Source organism: Leopardus geoffroyi, chromosome E3 (assembly GCF_018350155.1).
Source record: "Leopardus geoffroyi isolate Oge1 chromosome E3, O.geoffroyi_Oge1_pat1.0, whole genome shotgun sequence".
Classification (NCBI taxonomy): Eukaryota; Metazoa; Chordata; class Mammalia; order Carnivora; family Felidae; genus Leopardus; species Leopardus geoffroyi.
This window is the reverse complement of record NC_059340.1, coordinates 30,115,503-30,136,933: the sequence shown is the minus strand read 5'-3', so window position 1 is coordinate 30,136,933 and position 21,431 is coordinate 30,115,503. Positions and strand designations below refer to the sequence as shown.

The window sequence follows — 21,431 nt, the reverse complement described above, 5'->3', positions numbered from 1 at the left end:
GTATATTTGTGTGTGTGTGTGTGTGTGTATTCCAGAATATTTCTTTAGAATGAAAGGCTCAAACTGAATTACAGGCTCAAACATCTCAGACCTCTTTCTGCATTCTTTAGCATAGTTCCAGTGGCTTTCTAAAATATACCACTTTATGCATTTATTGGCAGTGTATTCACAGCATTCTTACCTACTTGAAGAATTTTTGTTACTAAAATTTTTAAAGGTTGAGTGATACTTTACATTCACTGTAATGCACACAGGTCCATCATGTCCAGTTTGATTCATTTTCTGAAACTTTATTTTGAAATAATTTCTGACTTCCAGGAAAGTTGCAAAAATAGTACCAAGAATTCCCGTATAGCCTATATCCAGATTCCCCAGATGATCACACTTGCTTTACCCTGCTCTTCCCATTTCTATACATAATGTTTTTTTCCCAGAACTATTTGAGAGTAAGTTGCAGACAGGATGCCTTTTTTTACCCCTAAACACTTGCCTGGGTGGCTCAGTCGGTTGAGAGCCCGATTTGGCTCAGGTCACAATCTCACGGTTTGTGGCTTCGAGCCCCACATGGGGCTCTGTGCTGATAGCTCAGAGCCTGGAGCCTGCTTCGGATTCTGTGTCTCCCTCTCTCTCTGCCCTTCTCTGCTCGTGCTCTGTCTGTCTCTCTCTCAAAAATAAATAAACATAAAAAAATTTTTTTTAAACACTTGGTTGTGTGTTTCCTAAAAATAACGACAGTCTTATGTAACCACAGTATAATTATTTAGATCAGTAATTAACATCAATACAATACTAACCCCAGACCTTATTCAAATTATGCCAGTTGTCCCACTAATAATATCCTTTATAGCAAAAGAAATAAAAATATGTTTTCCATGTTTCATGTTCCAGTCCCAGATCACAGGTTACATTTGTCAGGTTTCTCTGTCTTCTTTAGAATGGAACAGTTCTGTAGGCTTATTCCTTTCTTTTTCTTTTTTTTTCTTTTCTTTTTTTTTTTTTAAGTCTTTTATCACATTTTGTGGAATGACAGTCAGTAACTTGGGTTCGTCTCTTGGCTCCTCATGATTAGATTAGGCCGGGCCCCTTGGGCAGGAAGAGCACAGAAGTGGTGTTGTGGCTTCTCGGTGGCAAAGGATATCATTTTGACCTGTCACTGGTGGTGTTAATTTCGGGCATATGGTTAAGGTAGTATCTATCTTCCAGGTTCCTCCACGGCAAAGTTACTGTTTTTCTCTTTGTAATTTTGTAAGTAATAAGTATATTGTGAGGAAATGCTTTGCCATTATATGAAAATCTTGCCCCTCTCAAACTCTCACCTATACTGAATTGTTTTAGTACCCATTGGTAATTCTTGCCTAGAACTCTTATGCTGGTAATTGCTAAGCAGTGATTTTCTAATTCCATCATTCCTTACATTTATTCGATGACATTCTGCTTTAAAGACAAGCTTTCCTTTGTGCCCCCTTTATTTATGAATTTATATCAGCATGGAATCATGGAGTCTTAGTCTATTTATTAGCAAATCATGCTATTTATTAATAATTCTCTTATTATTTATTTTGATGTTCAGATTGTCTTAGGTTTGGCCAGGGGGTGCTCCCTCAAGCTGGCTTCCGTGTCCTTTTGACAGGTTCCCATCGTCTTTGAGTACATACAGCAGTGTGCTCCCGGCTCAGCTTTTGCTCATCTTGCCCTGGCGTCAGCCATTTCTCTTAGGAAGTCTGGTTGATTTCACTGCAGTATTTATAGACCAAGACCTGGGAGCCGGGGGTGTCCATTCTACTGTTTGTTCATTGCTTCTTGATCTTCTCAGGAGAGAAGGAATTCAATATGAAATGCATGTTTTTATTCACACACACACACACACACACACACACACCTGTGTATCTATTCTTGTCTACCTGCATCACTACGTATATTGAAAATCAGGCATCTTTACTGACACCTCTGCTTTTATCCACTGCCTCCTCCTTCCCATATTTGTAACCCCCTCATCTGACCCGGGTGCAGGGGGGACTACTCCCATCCTGCTCGCATGGTACACATAGAATTTTCTTCTGTGTTTAATTCCAGAATACACATAGTACCAAAATTGCTAACCCATGCCACTGGGAAAAGTAAATCCACTACAGCAGAAACAGGCAAACCTTACGGTTTCTAAGTTATATTTCAGTAAACCTGTTTAAAAAATATTTGCTGGGACGCCTGGGTGGCTCAGTTGGTTAAGCGCCTGACTTCACTTAGCTTGGGTCATGATCTCACGGTTCGTGAGTTCAAGCCCCACGTCAGGCTCTATGCTGACAGCTCAGGGCCTGGAGCCTGCTTCGGATTATATGTCCCTCTCTCTCTCTGCCCCTCCCCCCCCACCAAAAAACCGAATAAACATTAAAAAAAAATTTGCTAACTGGAGTTGAATATTTCTTTACCTTCTTTTTGTCTTTAGCCCAAAGGTGTACAGGCAAAATATTATATTCAGAGGTTCCCAAGATTGGTTCTGTCTCGTCTTTAGCGTATTCATGTTATTTATTTGAAATACAGTTGGGTTCATTTACTGTGTTTGTATTCAAATTTGGATGTTCCTCCATCTTTGCCGATTTTATTAATATAGTTTTGGGAATGTGATGTATTAACCAGTTTCTCAAAGTTAAAATTATATCTAAAAAAAGATGTCCTTGGGTAAGTGTCACTACCTGCCCCTCTCGCCTGTCCCTTTCCCATCCCCCATTCATTCCACCCTGATTCCCCACCCACCGAAGGTAATCAGCCTCCATAGTTTCTGGTTTCTCCTTCCTTTCATTTTTTTCCCCCTCATATAAGCAGCTGTAAATATGTTGTCTTGCTTCCCCTTCTTTCTTTGTTACAGTTTTGTAGTCTGCTTTTTTCATTTAATATTTTCTGAAGACTGCTTCATCCCAGTTTATAAGAGATGGTCCTCCTTTTCACAACTGTGTAGTATTTCATGGCGCGGATGCACCATGATTTATTCAACCAATCCTGTTTGGAAGGGAGAGGCATTTAAGTTGTCTAGAGCATTTTGCGGTTACAAATGGTGCTGCAGTAAATACCTTGGACCCATACCATTTTATAATGTTGGGGGCTTATCCTACAGGTACATTCCTAGATAGAGAGAGGATTGCTGGGTCAGAAGGTGAATGTGGGGTGCCTGGGTGGCTCAGTCAGTTAAGCATCGAGCTCTTGGTTTCAGCTCAGGTCATGATCTCACGGTTTGTGGGTTCGAGCTCCGTGTCAGGCTCTGTGCTAACAGCTCAGAGCTTGCTTGAGATTCTCTTTCCCCCTCTTTCTCTGCCCCTCCCCTGCTCTCATGCTTGCTAGTGTGCTCTCTCTTTCTCTCTCTCTCTCAAGAAATAAATAAACGTGAATGCATTTGTAGTTTTGTTACATATTGCCGAATTCTTTTCCCAGAGGCTGTACCGGTTTGCGTTCTGATCATCAGTGTATGAGAATGTTTATTTTAGCCTCACAACAGAACATGTTATATGTTTTTGCCATCAGGTATTCTGATGTAATTTTAATTGCCTTTCTCTAACTATGAGCAAGGTTGAACATCCTTTGATATCTGTAAGCACTATTTCAGAATCATTTTTGGAGGAGAGTGTAAATTATCTGCTCATTTTTCAGTCTCATTTTTAAATAACTAATTTATGTGTCCGAGAGATCAGCCCCTCCTCTTCAGTGTGTTTGTTTTGTTTTCTTTTAATGTGGCCAAAGTTTATCAGTCTTTCCTTTTACTGCTTTTGGATTTGGGGTCACAATTAGAAAGCTTTTCCCTATATCTTAGTTACAGAAGGGTCCCATCAGTATTTACGTGAAGTACTCATATGGTTGGATGTTTTTGTTTAACTGCTTATCTCTGATCTACTTTGAGTCTGTTTTAATCTAATAAGGCTCCCCTACATGGTGCTTTGTTTTCTCTGTGTTTCTCTGTTTTCTCAGTTTGCCTTGGGTGTTTTCATTTTTTTCCAAATGAGCTTACATATCAACTTGTCTTTAGCCCCATTAAAGTGAAAGCTCGTTGCTGTTTTTATTGACATTGCGTTAAATGTGTAAAATGGCATTTTTATGATGTGATGTTATCCTATCCAGGAACAAGGACTGTCTTTCTATTTGTTCAAGCCCACTTTCAGGTTTTTCAGGAGTTTTACACATTTCTTTAATTTACTCCTGAGTATTTTTACCTTCTTGTTGCTATTATTGGTGGGTTTTTGTCTACATTTATATTCTCTAGCTTATTTTTTGTGTATCTGAAGACTGTATGTGTTTGAATGTATGCCGCTGGCAGTTTGCCAGTTTTCTTGAATCTGTAAATTTATGTATTTGATCAAATTTGGGGAATTTTCAGGCATCATTTTTGCAGGTATGTTTCGTGGCTTACTCTCTCGCCACCCTCCTCCTGGAACTCACGTTGCTCATAAGGTAGACTCTCTGATCTCAGACGTGTGCCATGGTGGCTCTTTTCTTTGTCTTTTGAATCTGTTTTTCTCTGAGGCACATAGTTTATTTTCATTCATTTTTATATTTTTTAAATTGTTTTTGTTTATTTAAATTCAAGGTAGTGAACACGCAGTGTGGTATTGGTGTCAGGAGTAGAACCCGGTGATTCATCCCTTACATACAACACCCAGTGCTCATCCCAACAAGTGCCCTCCTCAGTGCCCATCATCTCTTTAGCCCACCCTTCACCTACCTCTCCGCCAGCAACCCTCAGTTTGTTCTCTGTAACAGTCTCTTATGATTTGCCTCCCTTTCTGTTTTTATCTTATTTTTCTTTCCCTACCCCTGTGTTCATCTGTTGTGTTTCTTAAATTCCACATGAGTGAAATCAAATGATATTTGTCTTTCTCTGACTGACTTATTCGCTTAGCATAACACACTCTAGTTCCTTCCACGTTGTTGCAAATGGCAAGATTTCATTCTTTTTGATCGCTGAGTAGTATTCGATTGTGTGTGTATGTATATACACACACACACACACACACACACACACACACACACACATACACACACCACGTCTTTTTTTTTAATGTTTGTTTATTTTTGAGAAAGAAAGAGAGAGAGACCATGAGCAGCAGAGAGGCAGAGAGAGGGGGAGACAAAGAATTTGAAGCAGGCTCCAGGCTCTGAGCTGTCAGCACAGAGCCTGACGTGGGGCTCCAACTCCCAAACCATGAGATCATGCCCTGAGCGGAAGTTGGACACCTAACTGACTGAGCCCCCCAGGCATCCCTGTATGTACCACTTATTCTTTATCCATTTGTCAGTTGATGGACATTTAGGTTCTTTCCATAATTTGGCTTATTGTTGATAGTGCTGCTATAAACATTGGGGTGCATATGCCCCTTCGAATCACCATTTTTGTATCCTTTGGATAAATTCCTGGTAGTGTAATTTCTGGGTTGTAGAGGAACCTCCATATTGTTTCCAGAGTAGCTGTACCAGTTTGCGGTCCCACCAATAGTGCAAAAGTTTTCCCCTTTCTCCACATCCTCGCCAATATCTGTCGTTGCCTGAGTGGTTCATTTTAGCCATTCTGACAGGTGTGAAGTGGAATCTTATCATGGTTTTGATGTGTATTTCTCTGCTGATGAGTGATGTTGAGCATCTTCTCATGTGCTGTTAGCCATCTGGATGTCTTCTTTAGAAGAGTGTCTATTCATGTCTTCTGCCCATTTCTTCAGTGGATTATTTGGTTTTTAGGTGTTGAGTTTGAGAAGTTCTTTATAGATGTTGGATACTAACCCTTTATCAGATATGTTATTTGCAAATATCTCCTCCCATTCCATCGGTTGCCTTTTAGTTTTGTTGATTGTTTCCTCCGCTGTGCAGAAGCTTTTTATCTTGTTGAGGTCCCAATAGTTCATTTTTGCTTTTATTTCCCTTGCCTTTGGGGACATGTTTAGTAAGAAGTTGCTGCAGCTGAGGTCAAAGAGGTTGTTGCCTGTTTTCTCCTAGGATTTTGATGGTTTTATTTTTATAGACATTTTTAAATGTTTTTCTGATCACTGCTTTGTACAAATGCCATAGATTCTGGCGAGGAGTTCCTTCATTTCAGTCTGGGTTTTTCCTCTTCTCTACAAGTTAATAGGAGATGTTATTAATTTCTGGGTAGGCAGGCTACTAAAAAGTTTTTTTTCTATTTTATTAATAATTTCTAGTACTACATTGAGATTGGAGTGTTCTTTATATTCTTTATTTTATGAAACTTCCTCAGGTTTTCTTTGTGCCCTAATAGGTGATTTTTTTTTTTTTTAAATATTCCATGTGTAGTTGAGAATGTGTCTTCTATGTCATCAAGGTATAAAGTTCACTGCATAGTGATAAGATCTCCTTATTGGTTATGCTGGTGTGGCCTTGTATATCCTTTCTTATCCTGTCTACTTCATCTGTCTTGTATCGAGACAGACAGATTAACGTCTCCTATTCTTTGTGCATTTCTGTCAGCGTCCCGTTGTGCCTCCTGGGCTTTTTATTGTATGAGAGTAGTTACGTTGTTTTGTGCTTCGTCATAGCTGTTACAGTCTTGTTGTTGATTATGGCTTTTCACATTAAGAGGTGTCCTCTTTGTCACATGCAGTGTTTCTAACTTGAATTCTGTGTTTTGTGTTCAGGATCACTGCCTCTCCACATCCTGGTCTGTTACACGTGCTGGTTCACCAGACTCACACGTGCCCGTTAGTCACAGCGCGCCAGGCTGCACTTCTGGCAGGCGTGTGAAACCTCATTCAGTTATCATATCCCACGTGGGATTCATTTTATTTTACTTATTTTAATGGATGAATGGGTTTGTCTGTTTGAGTGGGTTTGTTGTTGTTGTTGTTGTTGTTGTTGTTTTTAAGATTCTCTAGAGCAATCTTGGCTCAGCTGTTTTAGAGTTTAGACACCCACGTAAATCCTCGGTTGTATTCAAGTTTTGTAAATAGACTGTTTCACAATTATCATATTACATAAAGGAATTTCTCTGTTCCCATAAGTATCATTGTGGGGTTTTTTTTACCTTATCAAAATATAATTGACATACAATAAACTGCACATATTTTAAGTATTCAACTTGAGGAATTTTGACTGCACCACAATCAAGATGACATGTTCATCACCCGTAACAATTTCCTCATGCCCCTTTGTAAACCATTCCTCTCTCCACCAGTCTCCAAGCAAACAGTGATCTGCTTTCTGTCACTATAGATTAGTTTGCGTTTTCTAGCATTTTTAAAAAATAGAATCATATATACATGTGTTCCTTTTTGTTTGGCCTCTTCCATTCAGCATAATTATTTTGATATTTACCCATATTGTTGTATGTTATTCTTTTTTATTGTCGCATAGTACTTCATTGTGGATATACCACAATTTACTTGTTCAGTCACCTGCGTATGGATGGTTGTTTGTAGTTTTGGGCTTTTAAAAATAAAGCTGCCAATAAAGTTTCTTCAAAAGCTAAGCATCCACCTACTATCTGACCAAGCCTTTATACAAAAGAAGATAAACATCTACACAAAGATTTATACCATAAATGTTCATAACAGATTTATCCATAGTAGCTCAAAACTGGAAACTACGCACATGTCCATCGGCAGATGAATGGATGAACAAAATGTGGTGTCTTCATACACTAGATTCCTACTTTGGAGTAGAAAGGAACCACCTGCTGATACATGCAGCATGGATGGATCTCAGAGTCCTGTCTTAGTGAAAGGATTCAAACACAAAGGCCTGTGCATTACCTGGTACCATTTACTTGAAATTCTAGAACAGGCAAACTGATCTCTAGTGATAGAAAGCAGATCAGTGATTACCTGGGGCTACATGTGGCAGAAGGATGGACTGTAGAGGGGCAAGAAGAAACTTCTAGGAATGTCAAAAATGTTCTGTATCTCAAACGTGACTGTGACTTCATAGCCGTATACCTCCATCAAAACTTGCCACACATATACACTTTAAATTGATGTATCTGGGGGCGCCTGGGTGGCTCAGTCGGTTAAACGTCCGACTTCGGCCCGGGTCACGATCTCGCGGTCCGTGAGTTCGAGCCCCGCGTAGGGCTCTGGGCTGACTGCTCAGAGCCTGGAGCCTGCTTCCGATTCTGTGTCTCCCTCTCTCTCTGCCCCTCCCCCGTTCATGCTCTGTCTCTCTCTGTCTCAAAAATAAATGTTAAAAAAAAATTTTTTTAAATAAATAAATTGATGTATCTGATTGTCTTTATACCTTAGTAATAGTGATTTTTTAAGTGTCTGTCAGATACAACCAAAAAAAAAAAAAAAAAAACTAGCAGGTAGTTTTAGTTTAAGGAAGATACTTACCGTCCAGCCTGGACTACTAAATGTAAGAACTGAGTCATTTAAGGAGAAATTGACCCTGTGAACATGATTAAAATACTGGAACAGATCTCACAGGAAATACAAAGGTGAATGAGGTGAAGTTCCAGCTTTTGAAGACAGTAAAATTTACTAAAATGGTGAAGGGGTATCAGGAATGTGCAAACGATCTAGACAGGCATTGAGAAAAACCATGCAGTAGCTAAAAGCATCCTGTCTTTCTCAGCCAAGTTTCGTGACAAAATGGATTCCTACCAATGTGCTTAGTCTTCTCACTTATCCCAAGGAAGACCTAGCTAGTGTCATTTTCGATACATAGGAGAGAAGTTAATACAGTGGATGCTTTTGGGCATTAGGGCTTAATTCTTTCGCAGAACCCATGGAGAAAAGCTAGTGGCCAGAAGCCTGCCACCTACATCAAAAGTCTCTCTTCTCCTTAAAAGCTGTGTCACTGGACAGGTTATTTCACCTCCTGGTGCCTTGCGGTGAAACGGAGATGGTGTTATTGAGGGTTGTTGACATGACATCACCACGCGTGACGTCTGTGCTCAGGACACAGTAAGCAACAGATCCCTGTTAGTGACCAGAGTCAGCATCATCTCACCATCGTTCCCAGAATGCTAAGTCCTCCCGTGGCCCGTACCAGGAGTGGTCACGGTGAGCAGAGGAAAGAGACCGGACTCCTTGGAAGCGTTGAGACACATCCTGGAAAGTTTCTGAAAGTGACTGATGCGGCACATGGTTCTTGAAGAGTGCCCGAGTGCTGTTTCCAGCAGAGATGGAGAGTTTCAAGCAGAAGAAAAAGCTTGAATAAAGACCAGGAAAACTCAGAGCGTATTCGGGGATATGAAGCAGTTTGATTTAGCTGAAGTGTAAGGACCGTTGTCAGGGTTAGTGATGCTGCTCAGGAAATCAGGAGACAAAACACTGGTGGTTTTAATGCCAAGCTAACAAATGTGAGCAGAATCAGGTGGGTAGAGAGGCCTGAAGGAGTTTTGGTCCAGTGGCATTGACTTATTCATTCAGGCAGCATTAATCTTTGTTTCTCCATTAAAGTCGAGCACAGAGGGGCGCTTGGACGGCTCAGTCAGTTAAGCGTCTGGCTCTTGGTTTTGGCTCAGGGCATGATCTCACCATCTGGTGGGCTCGAGCCCCACTTCGGGCTCTGTGCTGACAGTGGGGAGCCTGCATGGGATTCCCCTATGCTCTCTGCCCCTCCACGCTCGCTCTGTCTCTGTTTCTTTCAAAATAAACAAGCTTTAAAAAAATATAAAGTCAGGCAAAGACTATGTTATCAAATTATAGATGATGTTGTCCTCAGTACATAGCATGTAATCCTAAAATCAAGGATACCTTAACTGCGGAAGGAAAACTCATTTAGAAACTGCCATTTAGAAAGTCAGTGCATGATGATCCGGAGGCAGGGTTTGTGTTGATGTGTGTGTTGGTGGATGTTTGGAGTTAATGGTTGGTACCAGTGCAAAGGATAAGATTGCTAAGGGAGAACATTCAGAAATAGTCAAAATCTTAGGAAATGCGGGGAAAAGGGGGAAATGTGGGTATCTTGGTAAGTACAAAGGATCCTGGTGGAGAAGTATAATTTCTTGATCACAGTTTGGTAAGTAGGTAGGAAGGAACTACAGCCCTAAACAAAGTGTCTGGATTCCCCTGGGCAAGAAGAAAGATTATGTCTTCATCAAATTCCGCTCGGGTCATGATCTCAGCGTTCGTGAGTTTGAGCCCCACATCAGCGCAGAGCCTTCTTGGAATTCTGTCTCTGTCTCTGTCTGTTTCTCTCTCTTTGCCCCTTTCCAGCTTGCTCGCTCGCTCGCTCTCTCAAAATAAATAAACTTAAAAAAAAAAAAAAAACTTCCCCATAAAGACAGGTGACAGAATGGGAGTGGGAAGGCGGAGTGGGGCTTGTGTGTGAAGACCTCAGTATTAGGAAATCTAGGGGCCACGCTACTTGCTAAGAAGGGTGTGTGGGTGGTGATGTAGTGTGGTCTTGAAGAAAATGGAAATGATTTGAAACAGTGGCACAGTTAACTCAAAATAGACTTGAGAAGAGACCCAGGAAACGTTTTGGAACACGTGTGATGGCATGACATGGTTTCACGTTAGATTTGGACAGTCTTCTAGAACTCTTTTACCTCCACCTGTGTCAGGACCCCCGAGATGGCCAGGTTGGATATCCAGACAGATTGTGTAATGGCAAATGTTTAATTCCTCAGGGTAACTGTGTGGAAGCCAAGCAGCAGAGTAAATGGGTCCCCTCTCCCCATTTGAGTTGTAGGGTGAAGCAGTATTTCACAAACTCAAGAAAGGTACTGACCCTTTAAAAACAATTACTAGAGGGGCGACTGGGTGGCTCAGTCAGTCAAGCATCCACCTCTTGATTTCAGCTCAGGTCACGATCTCGCGATCTGTGCGTTTGAGCCCCGCGTCGGGCCCTGCACTGATGGCGTGGTGCCTGCTTGGGATTCTCTCTCTCCCTCTCTCTGCCCCCTCCCTGCTCACATTCTCTCTAAACAAACAAACGTTTAAAAAATAAAGAAAAATAAAAACAATTACTAGAATTAATTTTTACTAGTCTCATGTTGCTAAATTGTGTACAACCATAAACATATAAAAGCATACAGAAAAGTATACACTTAGGTTTAGTAGCACTTAACACAACCACAAAACAGAAACACTTTTGCATATTAGTTGTAAAATCTGTGAAGCTCGCGAAATTCGCATCAGTGTCAGTTGGCTGTGACACGATGCGTGTTTGCCCCAGAGTGGCTGCTGCTGGACCCGACCGCGGTGCCCGCTGCCGTCCTGTGTCTCCGGGCCTGGGCTGCCTGGCGCGCTGTCGGCGCACTTCCCCGCCACCTGTGCTCTGTTCGGACCACTGCTGGCCCGGCACCGTTTTGCCTTCTGTGGGCTTCCGCGTGTGTTGTCACCATGATGTCCAGCTCTGTTTACTCTTCACTCTTACATGGCGACTCAGGATCGTTTTTTCAAGGCTAACAAAACAAAACCACAGAATTTAAAAATTTCCATGAAGAGCTCACTGGAGAATACATCCTTGGATTCCTGAGACCATGTCTGAGTGTGTGTTCTTCTCAGTTCTCAGACCCTATGGCTCACGGCGTGACCGTGGTCAGTCACCTGGGGGCGTTTTTTCTATTTCGTTATTCCAGTGAAGTGAAGAAGAATCGGCAGGGTTTTCCGCATGTATAAAAACTTCAAATTTAATCTAATAAATGAGATCTAAAGTGGTAGGAAGACACCAGAAGATATTAAGCACCAAATCAAAACCCTGTGAACTTTCCCCAGACCCAGGGGCAGCCCGATCGGGTGTGGTCGCACCCGGAGAACACGTGTGTGGTTAGCGTGCTGCTCCCCGCGGACATCTGTGTGCGCCTCCTGCTAGAGAAACCCCTAACCTGGCAAACGCGCAGCCACGGAGGATAGCCGACGAGGGGGATCGTGCCAGAAAGGAGTCCTCACGGACTGCACTGTTTGGGGAATGCCCGTCTTGCTTCTGCTGGGTACTTTATATGCATTTTCCCCCTGATTTTCATAACCACGGAAAACACCCATTGTCGTCCTTGTCGTCACTGCCTTTCTGTAGACGAGGTGGCCGTGGCACAGAGATGGTGGCGCTTTCCCAGGGTCTCCGAGCCCTCAGAGCCCAGTTGTGTTCACCTCCGAAGTCATGTTCTTTCCACAAAGCCATCCTGCCTGTACCCTTCATGAATCCATATGGGATGTTGTCACCCCCCTGAAATTAAATTACCCACTTTCCTTAATTACATGCCTTTGAAAATCATATGTAGATTTAGCAAAAAGAAAAAAAAAAAACCCATACAGGTTTTTGCTTTTGGTGAAAATAATGTTGGAGTCAGAAAACCAGGATTAAAGACAGGCGCTCACCAGCAGGCCAGCTTTAAAACACAGTATTTCATAGCTGAACTGCAGTTTCTTTTCTTTGTTTTCTAAAACAAATGTCAGTGCGCGTGTCCCCTACCTCAGAGCTGCTAAGGATCGAAAGATCTTTAAGACCCTCAAAGGTATGTTAAATTTACTTGTGACCTAAAAATCATTATCACGGGTGGGGGACATTTGTTATTTTCCCGTTGAGGGTTTCCTACATAGAGCTCACTCTTATTTTCTTACTATTTTTTCCCTCAGCAAAACAGGGGACGTTGGTTTTTCCCTCTTGTGGGTTGAGCGTTCCCAATAGGGGTACAGATTGGTTCTTGAGGGATGGGCGGAAAAAAAAAATCACTTATGTGTAAGGCACAGATACACATGAAGTACGTAAACAGATACGTAGTAAATCTGTGGTATTAAAATTTCATGGAAAATGATTAGGACCGGGCGATGGGGACAATGATGCAAAAAAGGTGAAGAGACACTCCTGTAGACAGTGTTCTTATTACAAGTGCTGACCTCAGCATCACGCTGCCCGTAGCTTGATGATGCTTCTTCCCACCTTTGCTGGGCTTTGACCCTCTCACTCTTCCCTCCTCCCTTCTGTCTGTGCCAAACCTTCGAAGGTGCGGCCGTTTCATTCTCCCTTCTATTCTGTAACTCCGAATTCATGGAACACTACTCTGAAGATATATGATCTAAGGAAAGCTTTGTTGTAAATCTTCACATGTTCATAAGTAACGGTCCAGCTTAGAGATAGAACGGGGGTGGGGGGGTGGGGGGGAGGGGTGCCTGGGTGGCTCAGTTGGTTAGGTGACCGACTTCGACTCAGGTCATGATCTTGCAGTTTGTGAGTTCGAGTCCCGCATCGGGCTTTTTGCTGACAGCTCAGAGCCTGGAGCCTGCTTTGGATTCTGTGTCTTCCCCTCTCTGCCCCTCCCCTGCTCACGCTCTGTGTCTCTCTGTCTCCCAATAATAAATAAACGTTAAAAAAAATTAAAAAGAAATAGAGCAGGGATTTGGATGACTTGTTTTAAAGCTGATAAAGTGTATTCTGTCATCTCTTCATCATCCATATTGCAGCTTTGTGCAGGAGGAGACCCGTGGCACCGGTCACTTGTGTGCATCCAACACTGCTCTTGACCGATGCCATCATTACGTGATGGGGACTGAGAAGGAGCTAGGAATTGCATTCCTCGGCCTCCCCTGCCATTCACCCATCCCTGGTAAAGTTCCTGCCTCTCCCGTAAGCAGAGGTTAATCAGTGGTCACCGATGATGGTGAGATGGTCACATTCCAGTCCCAAACACCCCTGCTGAGGTTCCTGTCCTCAGGAGCGTGAACACACTTTACAAGCCAAGTTATCAGGCTCTTTTACCCGATCGCAGTATTCGTTTACGCCCGTGCTTAATTGTTCAGACTGTTGACGGTCCTTCGTCTGAGAAATAACAGGAAAACTTGTCCCTCCTTATAAAATACTGGTTTCCATAGGGCTTATTTGTTAATCTCTTTATATCTGAAGTACTACACATTTGATATCCGTGTATTTAAAATGTAAAAAAAAAGGAAGGACTTTTGGGATATGTCCTCTGATTTCAGAGATGGCATTCTGTCCTTTTTTTTTTTTTTTTTTAACAAAAATATATCATTTTAATTACCAGGATCATTAAATTGGGTTTAATAATTATACAGTTATTAGAATTTATCATAACCATTTAGTTATTTATCTAAAGATACTATATATTTTTTTCTTTTTTTTTTAGAGTATGAGCTGGGGAGAGGGACAGAGAGAGAGAGAGAGAGAGAGAGAGAGAGAGAGAGAGAGAATCCTAAGCAGGCTTCACACTCAGCATGGAGCCTGATGTGGGCTCGATCCCATGACCCTGGGATCATTACCGGAGCCGGAATCAAGAGTCAGGTGCTCATCCAGCTGAGCCACCCAGGCATCCTTAAAAGATACAATATTTTTATATTGGTCTTATAATTTTAAAAGAGGGAAAATTAAGGATCATATCTGTATTTTACTAAAAATACGGTACCCTTGGGGAAAAAATTAGGCGTAACCTAGACTGCCATTTTTCCCCCTACATGCATCCAGTCTAGTTGTCCACGTGTGCCTGACTTGTGCCACACCATGGCTCAGGCCTTGTGGAGGCCAGCCCCAGGATGCACCTTCATTTGCTCCAGTGACAGGCTCCTTGAGGCCCTGTTTCAAAGTCCCAGGATACTGGAGGTGAAAAGGAAAGGCATCTTCTCTTAGTCCATTGTCAGAAAGGCTACAGGAGAAGCACGACACAGTATTTAGCAACCTGTTTCCGTTCTGCTTCTAATTACAGCGTTCATCACCCTCGGCCTCTTAGGTTGCGGAAGAGTTGCCCGATCAGCGGTACCGTCCAGTCTGTCTTTATCAAAGCGCAGTGTCTTCCACAGCGATCTCTTTTTTATCAGCAGCTTTATGAGCATATGTTGACTCTGCCAATTTTTTGTGGAGGTCCCTTGAGCCGCATTTGTTTCTGTTTCGAGTCCCTGAAGCCTTTCTTGGATTATTCCTGGTCTCCAAGCCACACGGTTTTTCTCACGCTTATTAGATATCTATGCTTGGAGTAGTGGGAAAATGACTTGATTTACGGTACCATCTTTCGTACTGAAACAGCTCTCTTTTACGTGTGTGTACACACAAAGACTCTAGAAGCAGATTTATCACAACCAAAGTGACTCTAATCACCTGTCATTTGAGGTTAAATGCCCCCCACGACAGTAGAGCCAAATGACACTGAAGATGATGCAGTACATGTAGTAACGAACAAGGACAGACCTACTGAGAGCAGTTCACTTGATAACTGTGGGCTTCTTTTACTCAGAGAGAATGCAAACATCCTTCATCCCTTTGTCCCTGATTGAATCCAAAAGACATTTTGTGGGGCTGAGCTACATGGGGGCAGCAGTCCAGGGTAGGGTTCCAGCCCACGTGGGGTGAGGAGACACCTGCGTCGGGTCTGGTCATCATTGATAGTAAGGAGGTGACCAGGATATCTGCGAACGGAGTGCACAGACCGTGGGAGACCAGAGCCTCGCTGTCAGAGAAGGGGGTTACAAGTGTATAAAAGAGAGAAACTGAGAAAGAACCTTTGGCATTGGATCAGAATTGGAGGCATCAGGGCAAACTTGTGGTTTTCAACATATATAAATAAATACAGACATACATGCTTAAATAGAGAGAGAAGTAAGTGTGTGTGTGTGTACATTCACACACATAATCTCACAGACATATTCCCTAACTTCCTCCAAAGGAGGCCTGGGAACACTGTCACCCCAAAAGCAACGAGCGCACCTGGTACACAGCCCTTGCTTTCTCAGCGGGGTGGGACAAGTTAAAGAGTCCGGGATGCCTTGTACCGGGAAGTAATAAAGTACGCAGAGGATGGGCCATGACAGCCAGGAGCTGAAGCCAGCCTGAAGGGGCCCCCCCGCTGGCCGAATCTGCAAGAATCTGAGCATCAGAATAAATGAAAGGAACATGCACTCCCCCACTAAATAAAATAGGAGCCCAGGAGTCCATGGTGATAGAAACAGGTAACATAAACGAGATACAGGGAATTCTTATTCTTACAGTAGGATGTGCTGCTGATAAACGTAGAAGGAATGATAGACTTTTCAAAATCATCGTTTGGCCACCATCATAGTAATAAATAATTCAGCCCCACACAATAATTTGTTACAAAGAGAAAAACTAACTTTACCATGAAGAAACATGCCCGGTACCGTCTTAATCAGTTCATCAAAATAACTCTTACCAGTTATGAGACAAATTGAATTTGCATACCACTTGACAGGACGCAGAGAACGCATCACTGCTTCTGTGATGTTCCTGCCTAAGATACTCCTGCCATAGCCTGATCGTGAGTCTGATGATGAAGACACACCAGATAACCCAGACCGAGGGTGATTCTACAAAATAACTGGTCTGTAATCTTCAGAATTTAAGGAAAGAAGAGTTAAGAGAGACTGAGGAACTATTCACAATGGAAGAATGCTAAAGACACTTGAAATAACTCAGGGCCACACGTGATCCTCTTTTGGATCCTTTTGTTGGGACAATTAGTGGAACTGAGTCTGTGGATTAGATGGTGATAAACCAGTGTTAATTTTCTGATATTGGTGGTAATGTTGGGGCTTTCTAGGAAAATGTCCTTGTTGTAGGAATTACACACCATAGTGCTTAGGGTAAAGAGGCATCACGTCAGAGCCTTGTCACAGATGGTTCAGGAAAAAAATGCTCTGTGAATTTGAAATTATTTCAGATTTTTAAAAATAACAAAATAAATGTTCTTTCAGGCATATTTACCACTAAGGAAATTATTATTTTCTCTCAAAACTACAGAAGCAAGACTTGAGATAGAAACCTACAGCAGGACAATGTGTTCCCTTATTGAGATTTTTTTATCTTTATCAGATACAAAAATAATCAGTTTAGAGAAGATCCTTAAAAGAGAACTGTATCAGTTTTTAACCCACTCAGCACACATAGGCAGGCACACACAGCCAGTAAAGAATTTTGATGTGGCTGATTGAGCTCCGTATCTACTCAGATTTCTAAACTTATGGCCTGAACACAGTTGAGCGGGATTTCAAAAGCAGCTTTATGAGAAAGAGAATATTAGGATCTATTGTTGTTGTTCTTTTTAGAAAAGTAATTAAGAATACAGTCTCTGCAGCCAAGCAACTTGTCACAGATCCCGGCCACCACGTAGAAGACATGAGAGCTCCAACAAAATAGTCAATTTTTCTAGGCCCCAGTTTCCTCATCTGTAAATTGCGATAATGTTGAACTCCCAGGCTGGCAGCAGGACAGATGAGATGACGTATGGAAAGCACTTGGACTGGGGCACACCGTAAGCACTAAACAGACTTGGCTACTGCTCTTATTATTTCAGGAAATAGTAATTTCAGGAAAGTTGAAATGCTTTCACGAAAACATTCTGATATGGTTATGTCGACTTCCTTCTCCCTCACCAGGAGTAGAATTGCTAGGACGCCATAAAAGTTATGGCCTCTGCTGTTAAAACCTGTCTCAAGATCAAAGACTCAGGCTTTGGAGAGCTAAGATTGGTTAAATTTCCGACTTGCCCCTTAGAAGCTTTGTAACTTGGGGCTGGGTCTCTAAAATGTCTGCAATGAACCAAAAATCATAGTGGTCAGAAAGGGCTTTTGGGGGTTAGATGAGATAAACTTCACCAAACTGCTAAAAAGGCGACTGACCTAAAGAATGTCCTCAAAAAACTATGGTTACTTTTCTTGCTCCTTTAAAGATGCAGACACAGTCAACGTAGATGAACAGAGGCCTCAGAATCGGAAATAGTGGCGGAGCCTTTGAGCACATTTTTGCAAACTGTGTGTGATAAGCTCAGTGTTGTCTGTGCTGTGGGGGTTTAGACTCCCAGCACCGGGCTTACGGTGCTTCAGAAGGAATTTGACTTGACAAGAAGCATGTCATGTGTTGTGTAATCCCATTCTCGAGAGACGCTGGAGGAGAGTAGATCACTATCTTTCTAGAACACCACGGGGTTTAGTGCATGCCAGCTCTGGACCCAGGGACAAAGGACAGAATCCTCATCCAGTCCCCATTTGTCTTTCAGTGGTGAAGACGATAGCGATTTTTCTGGCTTCAAAAACGTAATCCTTTATCCCACGGAAGGATCATGTCAGATGCACATTCAAAATGTATGTGTATATTTTCTTCTAAAGAGAGAATGTGCTTCTTTTAGAGAACATTTCATCTCAAATCAGTGACTAATAGTCATTGATCTAGGACTGATTTAGAATTGTGAGTATTATCAAAACAAGTTTTCCTGTTGGAGCTTCTTCAGCTTTCATTCGTTCCCTTAATCATGCAACAAGTTTTATTGAAAACTAATAGTTAAGGCAGTTTGCTGGATGTTGCTTATAAAAAAAAGTGAGCAAAATATAGCCCTCATGGAAGAGGATCCCATCCACTGCTCTTACAGCCTCTCATGGGTTTTATGGGAACCCTTTGCAAAGGAGCATACTTTGAACCTGTAAAAAAAAAAACAAAAAAAAAAAAAACCCAGACTGGTTTGGCTGTAGCTATGGGTAGATATGTATTTGATATGTATGAAAACAGGCTCCTCTCCACGTTTGCCTGGAAGTGCCCTACCTAGTGGTTCCCTCCAAGCGGCACCCACAGCCAGCAGTCTGTGACACACGGGAGGGGTGCCCGTGAGATTAAATGACTCACGTGAGATTAAACTCGGGCCGCTGGCCGGCCGAATCTGCTCCGCTCCGCTCCGCTCCGTAGGAGACAGAAGCTCTCCCGCTGCGTCTGCTTCTCATCCATGGGAGGAGACCTTCCCTTCGCACAATCATGGCGATGTTAACTCTCTCGGCCGACTAGCGGCACAAAGGGAAAGTGCTGCCCGGGTCTGAGTTGGTGACGGCCGAGAGCTGCAGTTCCAGCGCCTTTCCCTGATACCAAGAGCCCCGGCTCTGCCCGGAAGAGCGGGACGTGGGGCAAAGCCCCCAGCCAAAGACCCCTGGGAGAGGGATGCGTGCGCTGGTGGCCGGTTATGCTGGTAGCGCGTTTCTGGAGTGTGGTGCCTGCGCTGAGATAAGACCCGCTTCCTTCTGATGCCCTAGACCGCCGTTTGTCTAGCTGGAGAACTTAATGAGTAATGAATGTGCCTGTCTGGCTGATAGAAAGTGTTCCCCCAGCCTGCGGGTGTGTTGAGAGAGCCGGGGAGAGACTGCAGGCAACACTTTGTCTTCTTAGGTATCAGCAAAGTCTTCTCTTCTAACAACTACAGGATTTATTTTTAACCGCTTGACTCAGTGTTTGTCAGATGATTCGGACCATCGAACTGCAGATGGAAGGACCCGGCGCGCGGGGGAGGCGGGGGGAGGGGGCACCCGGAATGGCAGGGAGAGGGGGCTGGCTGGGAAAAGGGGTGGGATTTCAGCATCGTGCCTGCGGGTGTCTCTGGTGGGAGGTGGAGAGAGTTGAGGGCTTCCTGCCGCGCAGCGCGGGTGTGTGTGTGCACGGGTCGGGCCGGGAGCTAGAGGGGAATGGCTGCCTCCGGCTGCTTAGAGACCTGATCAGCCGGTGCCTGAGGCATTGCGAGGAGGGACCCGGGACCCGGGGAGCGGACTGGAGCGTGCTCTGCACCTTGCGCTTTTCTCCCGCTTGATGCTACCCGTCTCCAGGAGCCTCTCACCATGATCGATAGCTCCAAGAAGCAGCAACAGGGCTTCCCGGAGATTTTAACTGCTGGGGATTTCGAACCGGTCAAAGAGAAGGAATGCCTTGAGGGGAGCAACCAGAAAAGTCTCAAGGAAGGTCAGTGTGTCTGTGGCCGGGGGCACAAGTGCCGGGTCTCTGTTGCCCGTAGGCCAGGCTGTGCACGTCCGTGTGCCCGTCTGCCTACCGTGCGGTGTGTCTGCTCTCTGTGCTCACTCCTGTACCTCACACGCTCCGAGTTCCTGGAAATGAAAGCGCAGTGCTGTGCTCGGTGGCTCTCTGCAACCATTCCCAGCTCACAGACCTCTAGGCGTGTTGCAGGGTTTCACGCAGGAAGGGGACTTTAGCAGGCCAGCCCTGATTTCAGTGAAATCCTGCCAGGTCCATTTCGTGCATTTTCTCATGCCCCCCGCCCCCACCCCTTTAGGAGAGGCCATTTCCCTTTCGATAGTCTTTAGCACACTATTTGCTTTAGGCTTAAACACATAATTCCAGGAAAATTAATTTTTTCCAGTTGACACGTTCATGGTTTTTATTGTTTAAAGCCAGGAAGGTAGCTACTGCTTTCTTAAGCATGTCTTTAAATGATTGGTTTGTTTGGTTGTAATGCTCAGTGCATCATTTTGTTTTGTTTTGTTTTTTAAAAACGCATTGCTTAGTTTCGTGGGGGTTTTTAACAAGGCATAAGATAAGCTTGTGAATGCCGGCGATCACTGTTGATGGCCACTGCACAGCACCTCAGTGACTGACGTGAGAAGATGGCCAAAGGTGTGAGCATTGCTGTCCCCCGTCCCGGCATATACTGAAGTGTGGCAAGGCTGGTGCCATCTGTGCTCCGCTGCAGCAGCTGGAGAGCAAGGGCCATGGTTCAGGAAATAGAGGACCTACTGACATGAAGTTTTTTCCTGAATTTGGGATCCTGAAGGCCACCCCTCGCCATGCTTGTTGACTTTGAAGTTTGATTTTCTAGTGTTCTTTGGGAGAAAAAAAAACCCCACAATATCCTCTTTTCGTTTTATCTGCTTTCAGCTCCGGCCATCAGCCACCCCCTCACCTCTCCACTCACTCTTGCTCACCTCCTAGACCCAGAGGGTAAATGTAGACTTACCTGCCTGAGCAGGAGTCTGAGCTTCTTCCAAAAGCATATTGCCTCCTTTTTTGCTCACTTAGAATATGAGAATGTGATGGTAGGGATTGTTACAGAATTGAAAGATAGTAAGAAGAAACAACAGTGGGACTTTTTAAAGTTGAACTACTTTTAAGTACAGGTAGAAAAAAACCTTTCGATCAAAACAAACACAATCGTGTATAAATAGCTGTTACCAGGAATCAAACAATGGGGTCGCCTCTGCTTGTGCGCAGCAAGCCTTACTGTGGATTCTTCTAAAATCGATACCAGTGGGGTTTTTAGGACACATTCTAGAGATTCCCTGAGGGAACTTAAGGTTTTTAATTTGTAACTTAAAAAAAAGTTAAGAATTAGCTGTGTGTGTATCATTTAAGTCAAGTTCGTGTGTTAGGCTCCTATTAATATCTGAAATTTAAAAACAATTTTTGTGCTACTTGAAAACTGAGGAAGTGGAGGAAAATGGAGAGGTCACAACCGCAGAGCTTGATAAAGGAGCCTGGAAGCAAGGATTAAAAATATGAAAACCGGGTAGAATTACCAACAAGCACAGCAAAGCAGAGTTGACATGATTACATAAGGTACAGGTTGTTTCCCTAACGATTGTGACCGTGCCTTCCATTTAAACTTGTGTGACAGCGTAATGTCACATGAGCAAGAACATGGACTCTCAAGTGAGATATACTTGGGATCAGGTCCCAGGCACACCATTTCCTAGCTTTGTGACCCTGGACAAGTTCACTGCTCTGAGCCTTAATTTCTGTCCTCATTTGTACAAGGAGGAAAAGCAGTACGTACCTGA

The 21,431-nt window shown here is 43.4% G+C and overlaps 1 protein-coding gene and 1 long non-coding RNA gene across 12 annotated transcripts in view; one reads left to right on the top strand and one right to left on the bottom strand.

The window, feature by feature from the left end:
• The window catches only part of MRTFB (myocardin related transcription factor B), a 203,074-nt gene that overhangs the window by 101,943 nt on the left and 79,700 nt on the right, over positions 1-21,431 (top strand). Inside the window, exon 1 of one of the 11 annotated variants that reach the window (XM_045461474.1) lies at positions 19,229-19,602. The exons of 8 other annotated variants lie outside the window; for them this stretch is intronic. In XM_045461474.1, coding sequence (XP_045317430.1) covers positions 19,482-19,602 — 121 coding nt within the window. In that variant the 5' untranslated portion in view covers positions 19,229-19,481. Of the gene's footprint in view, positions 1-19,228; positions 19,603-21,431 lie in introns of those variants that run through there. 2 more of the 11 variants (XM_045461480.1, XM_045461475.1) reach the window with 2 other exon arrangements.
• On the bottom strand, positions 10,898-19,158 carry LOC123589414. The gene is made up of 2 exons (XR_006708319.1): positions 18,508-19,158; positions 10,898-11,338 (listed from the first exon to the last, which is right to left on the bottom strand). It is a non-coding gene; the product is annotated as an uncharacterized LOC123589414 (long non-coding RNA).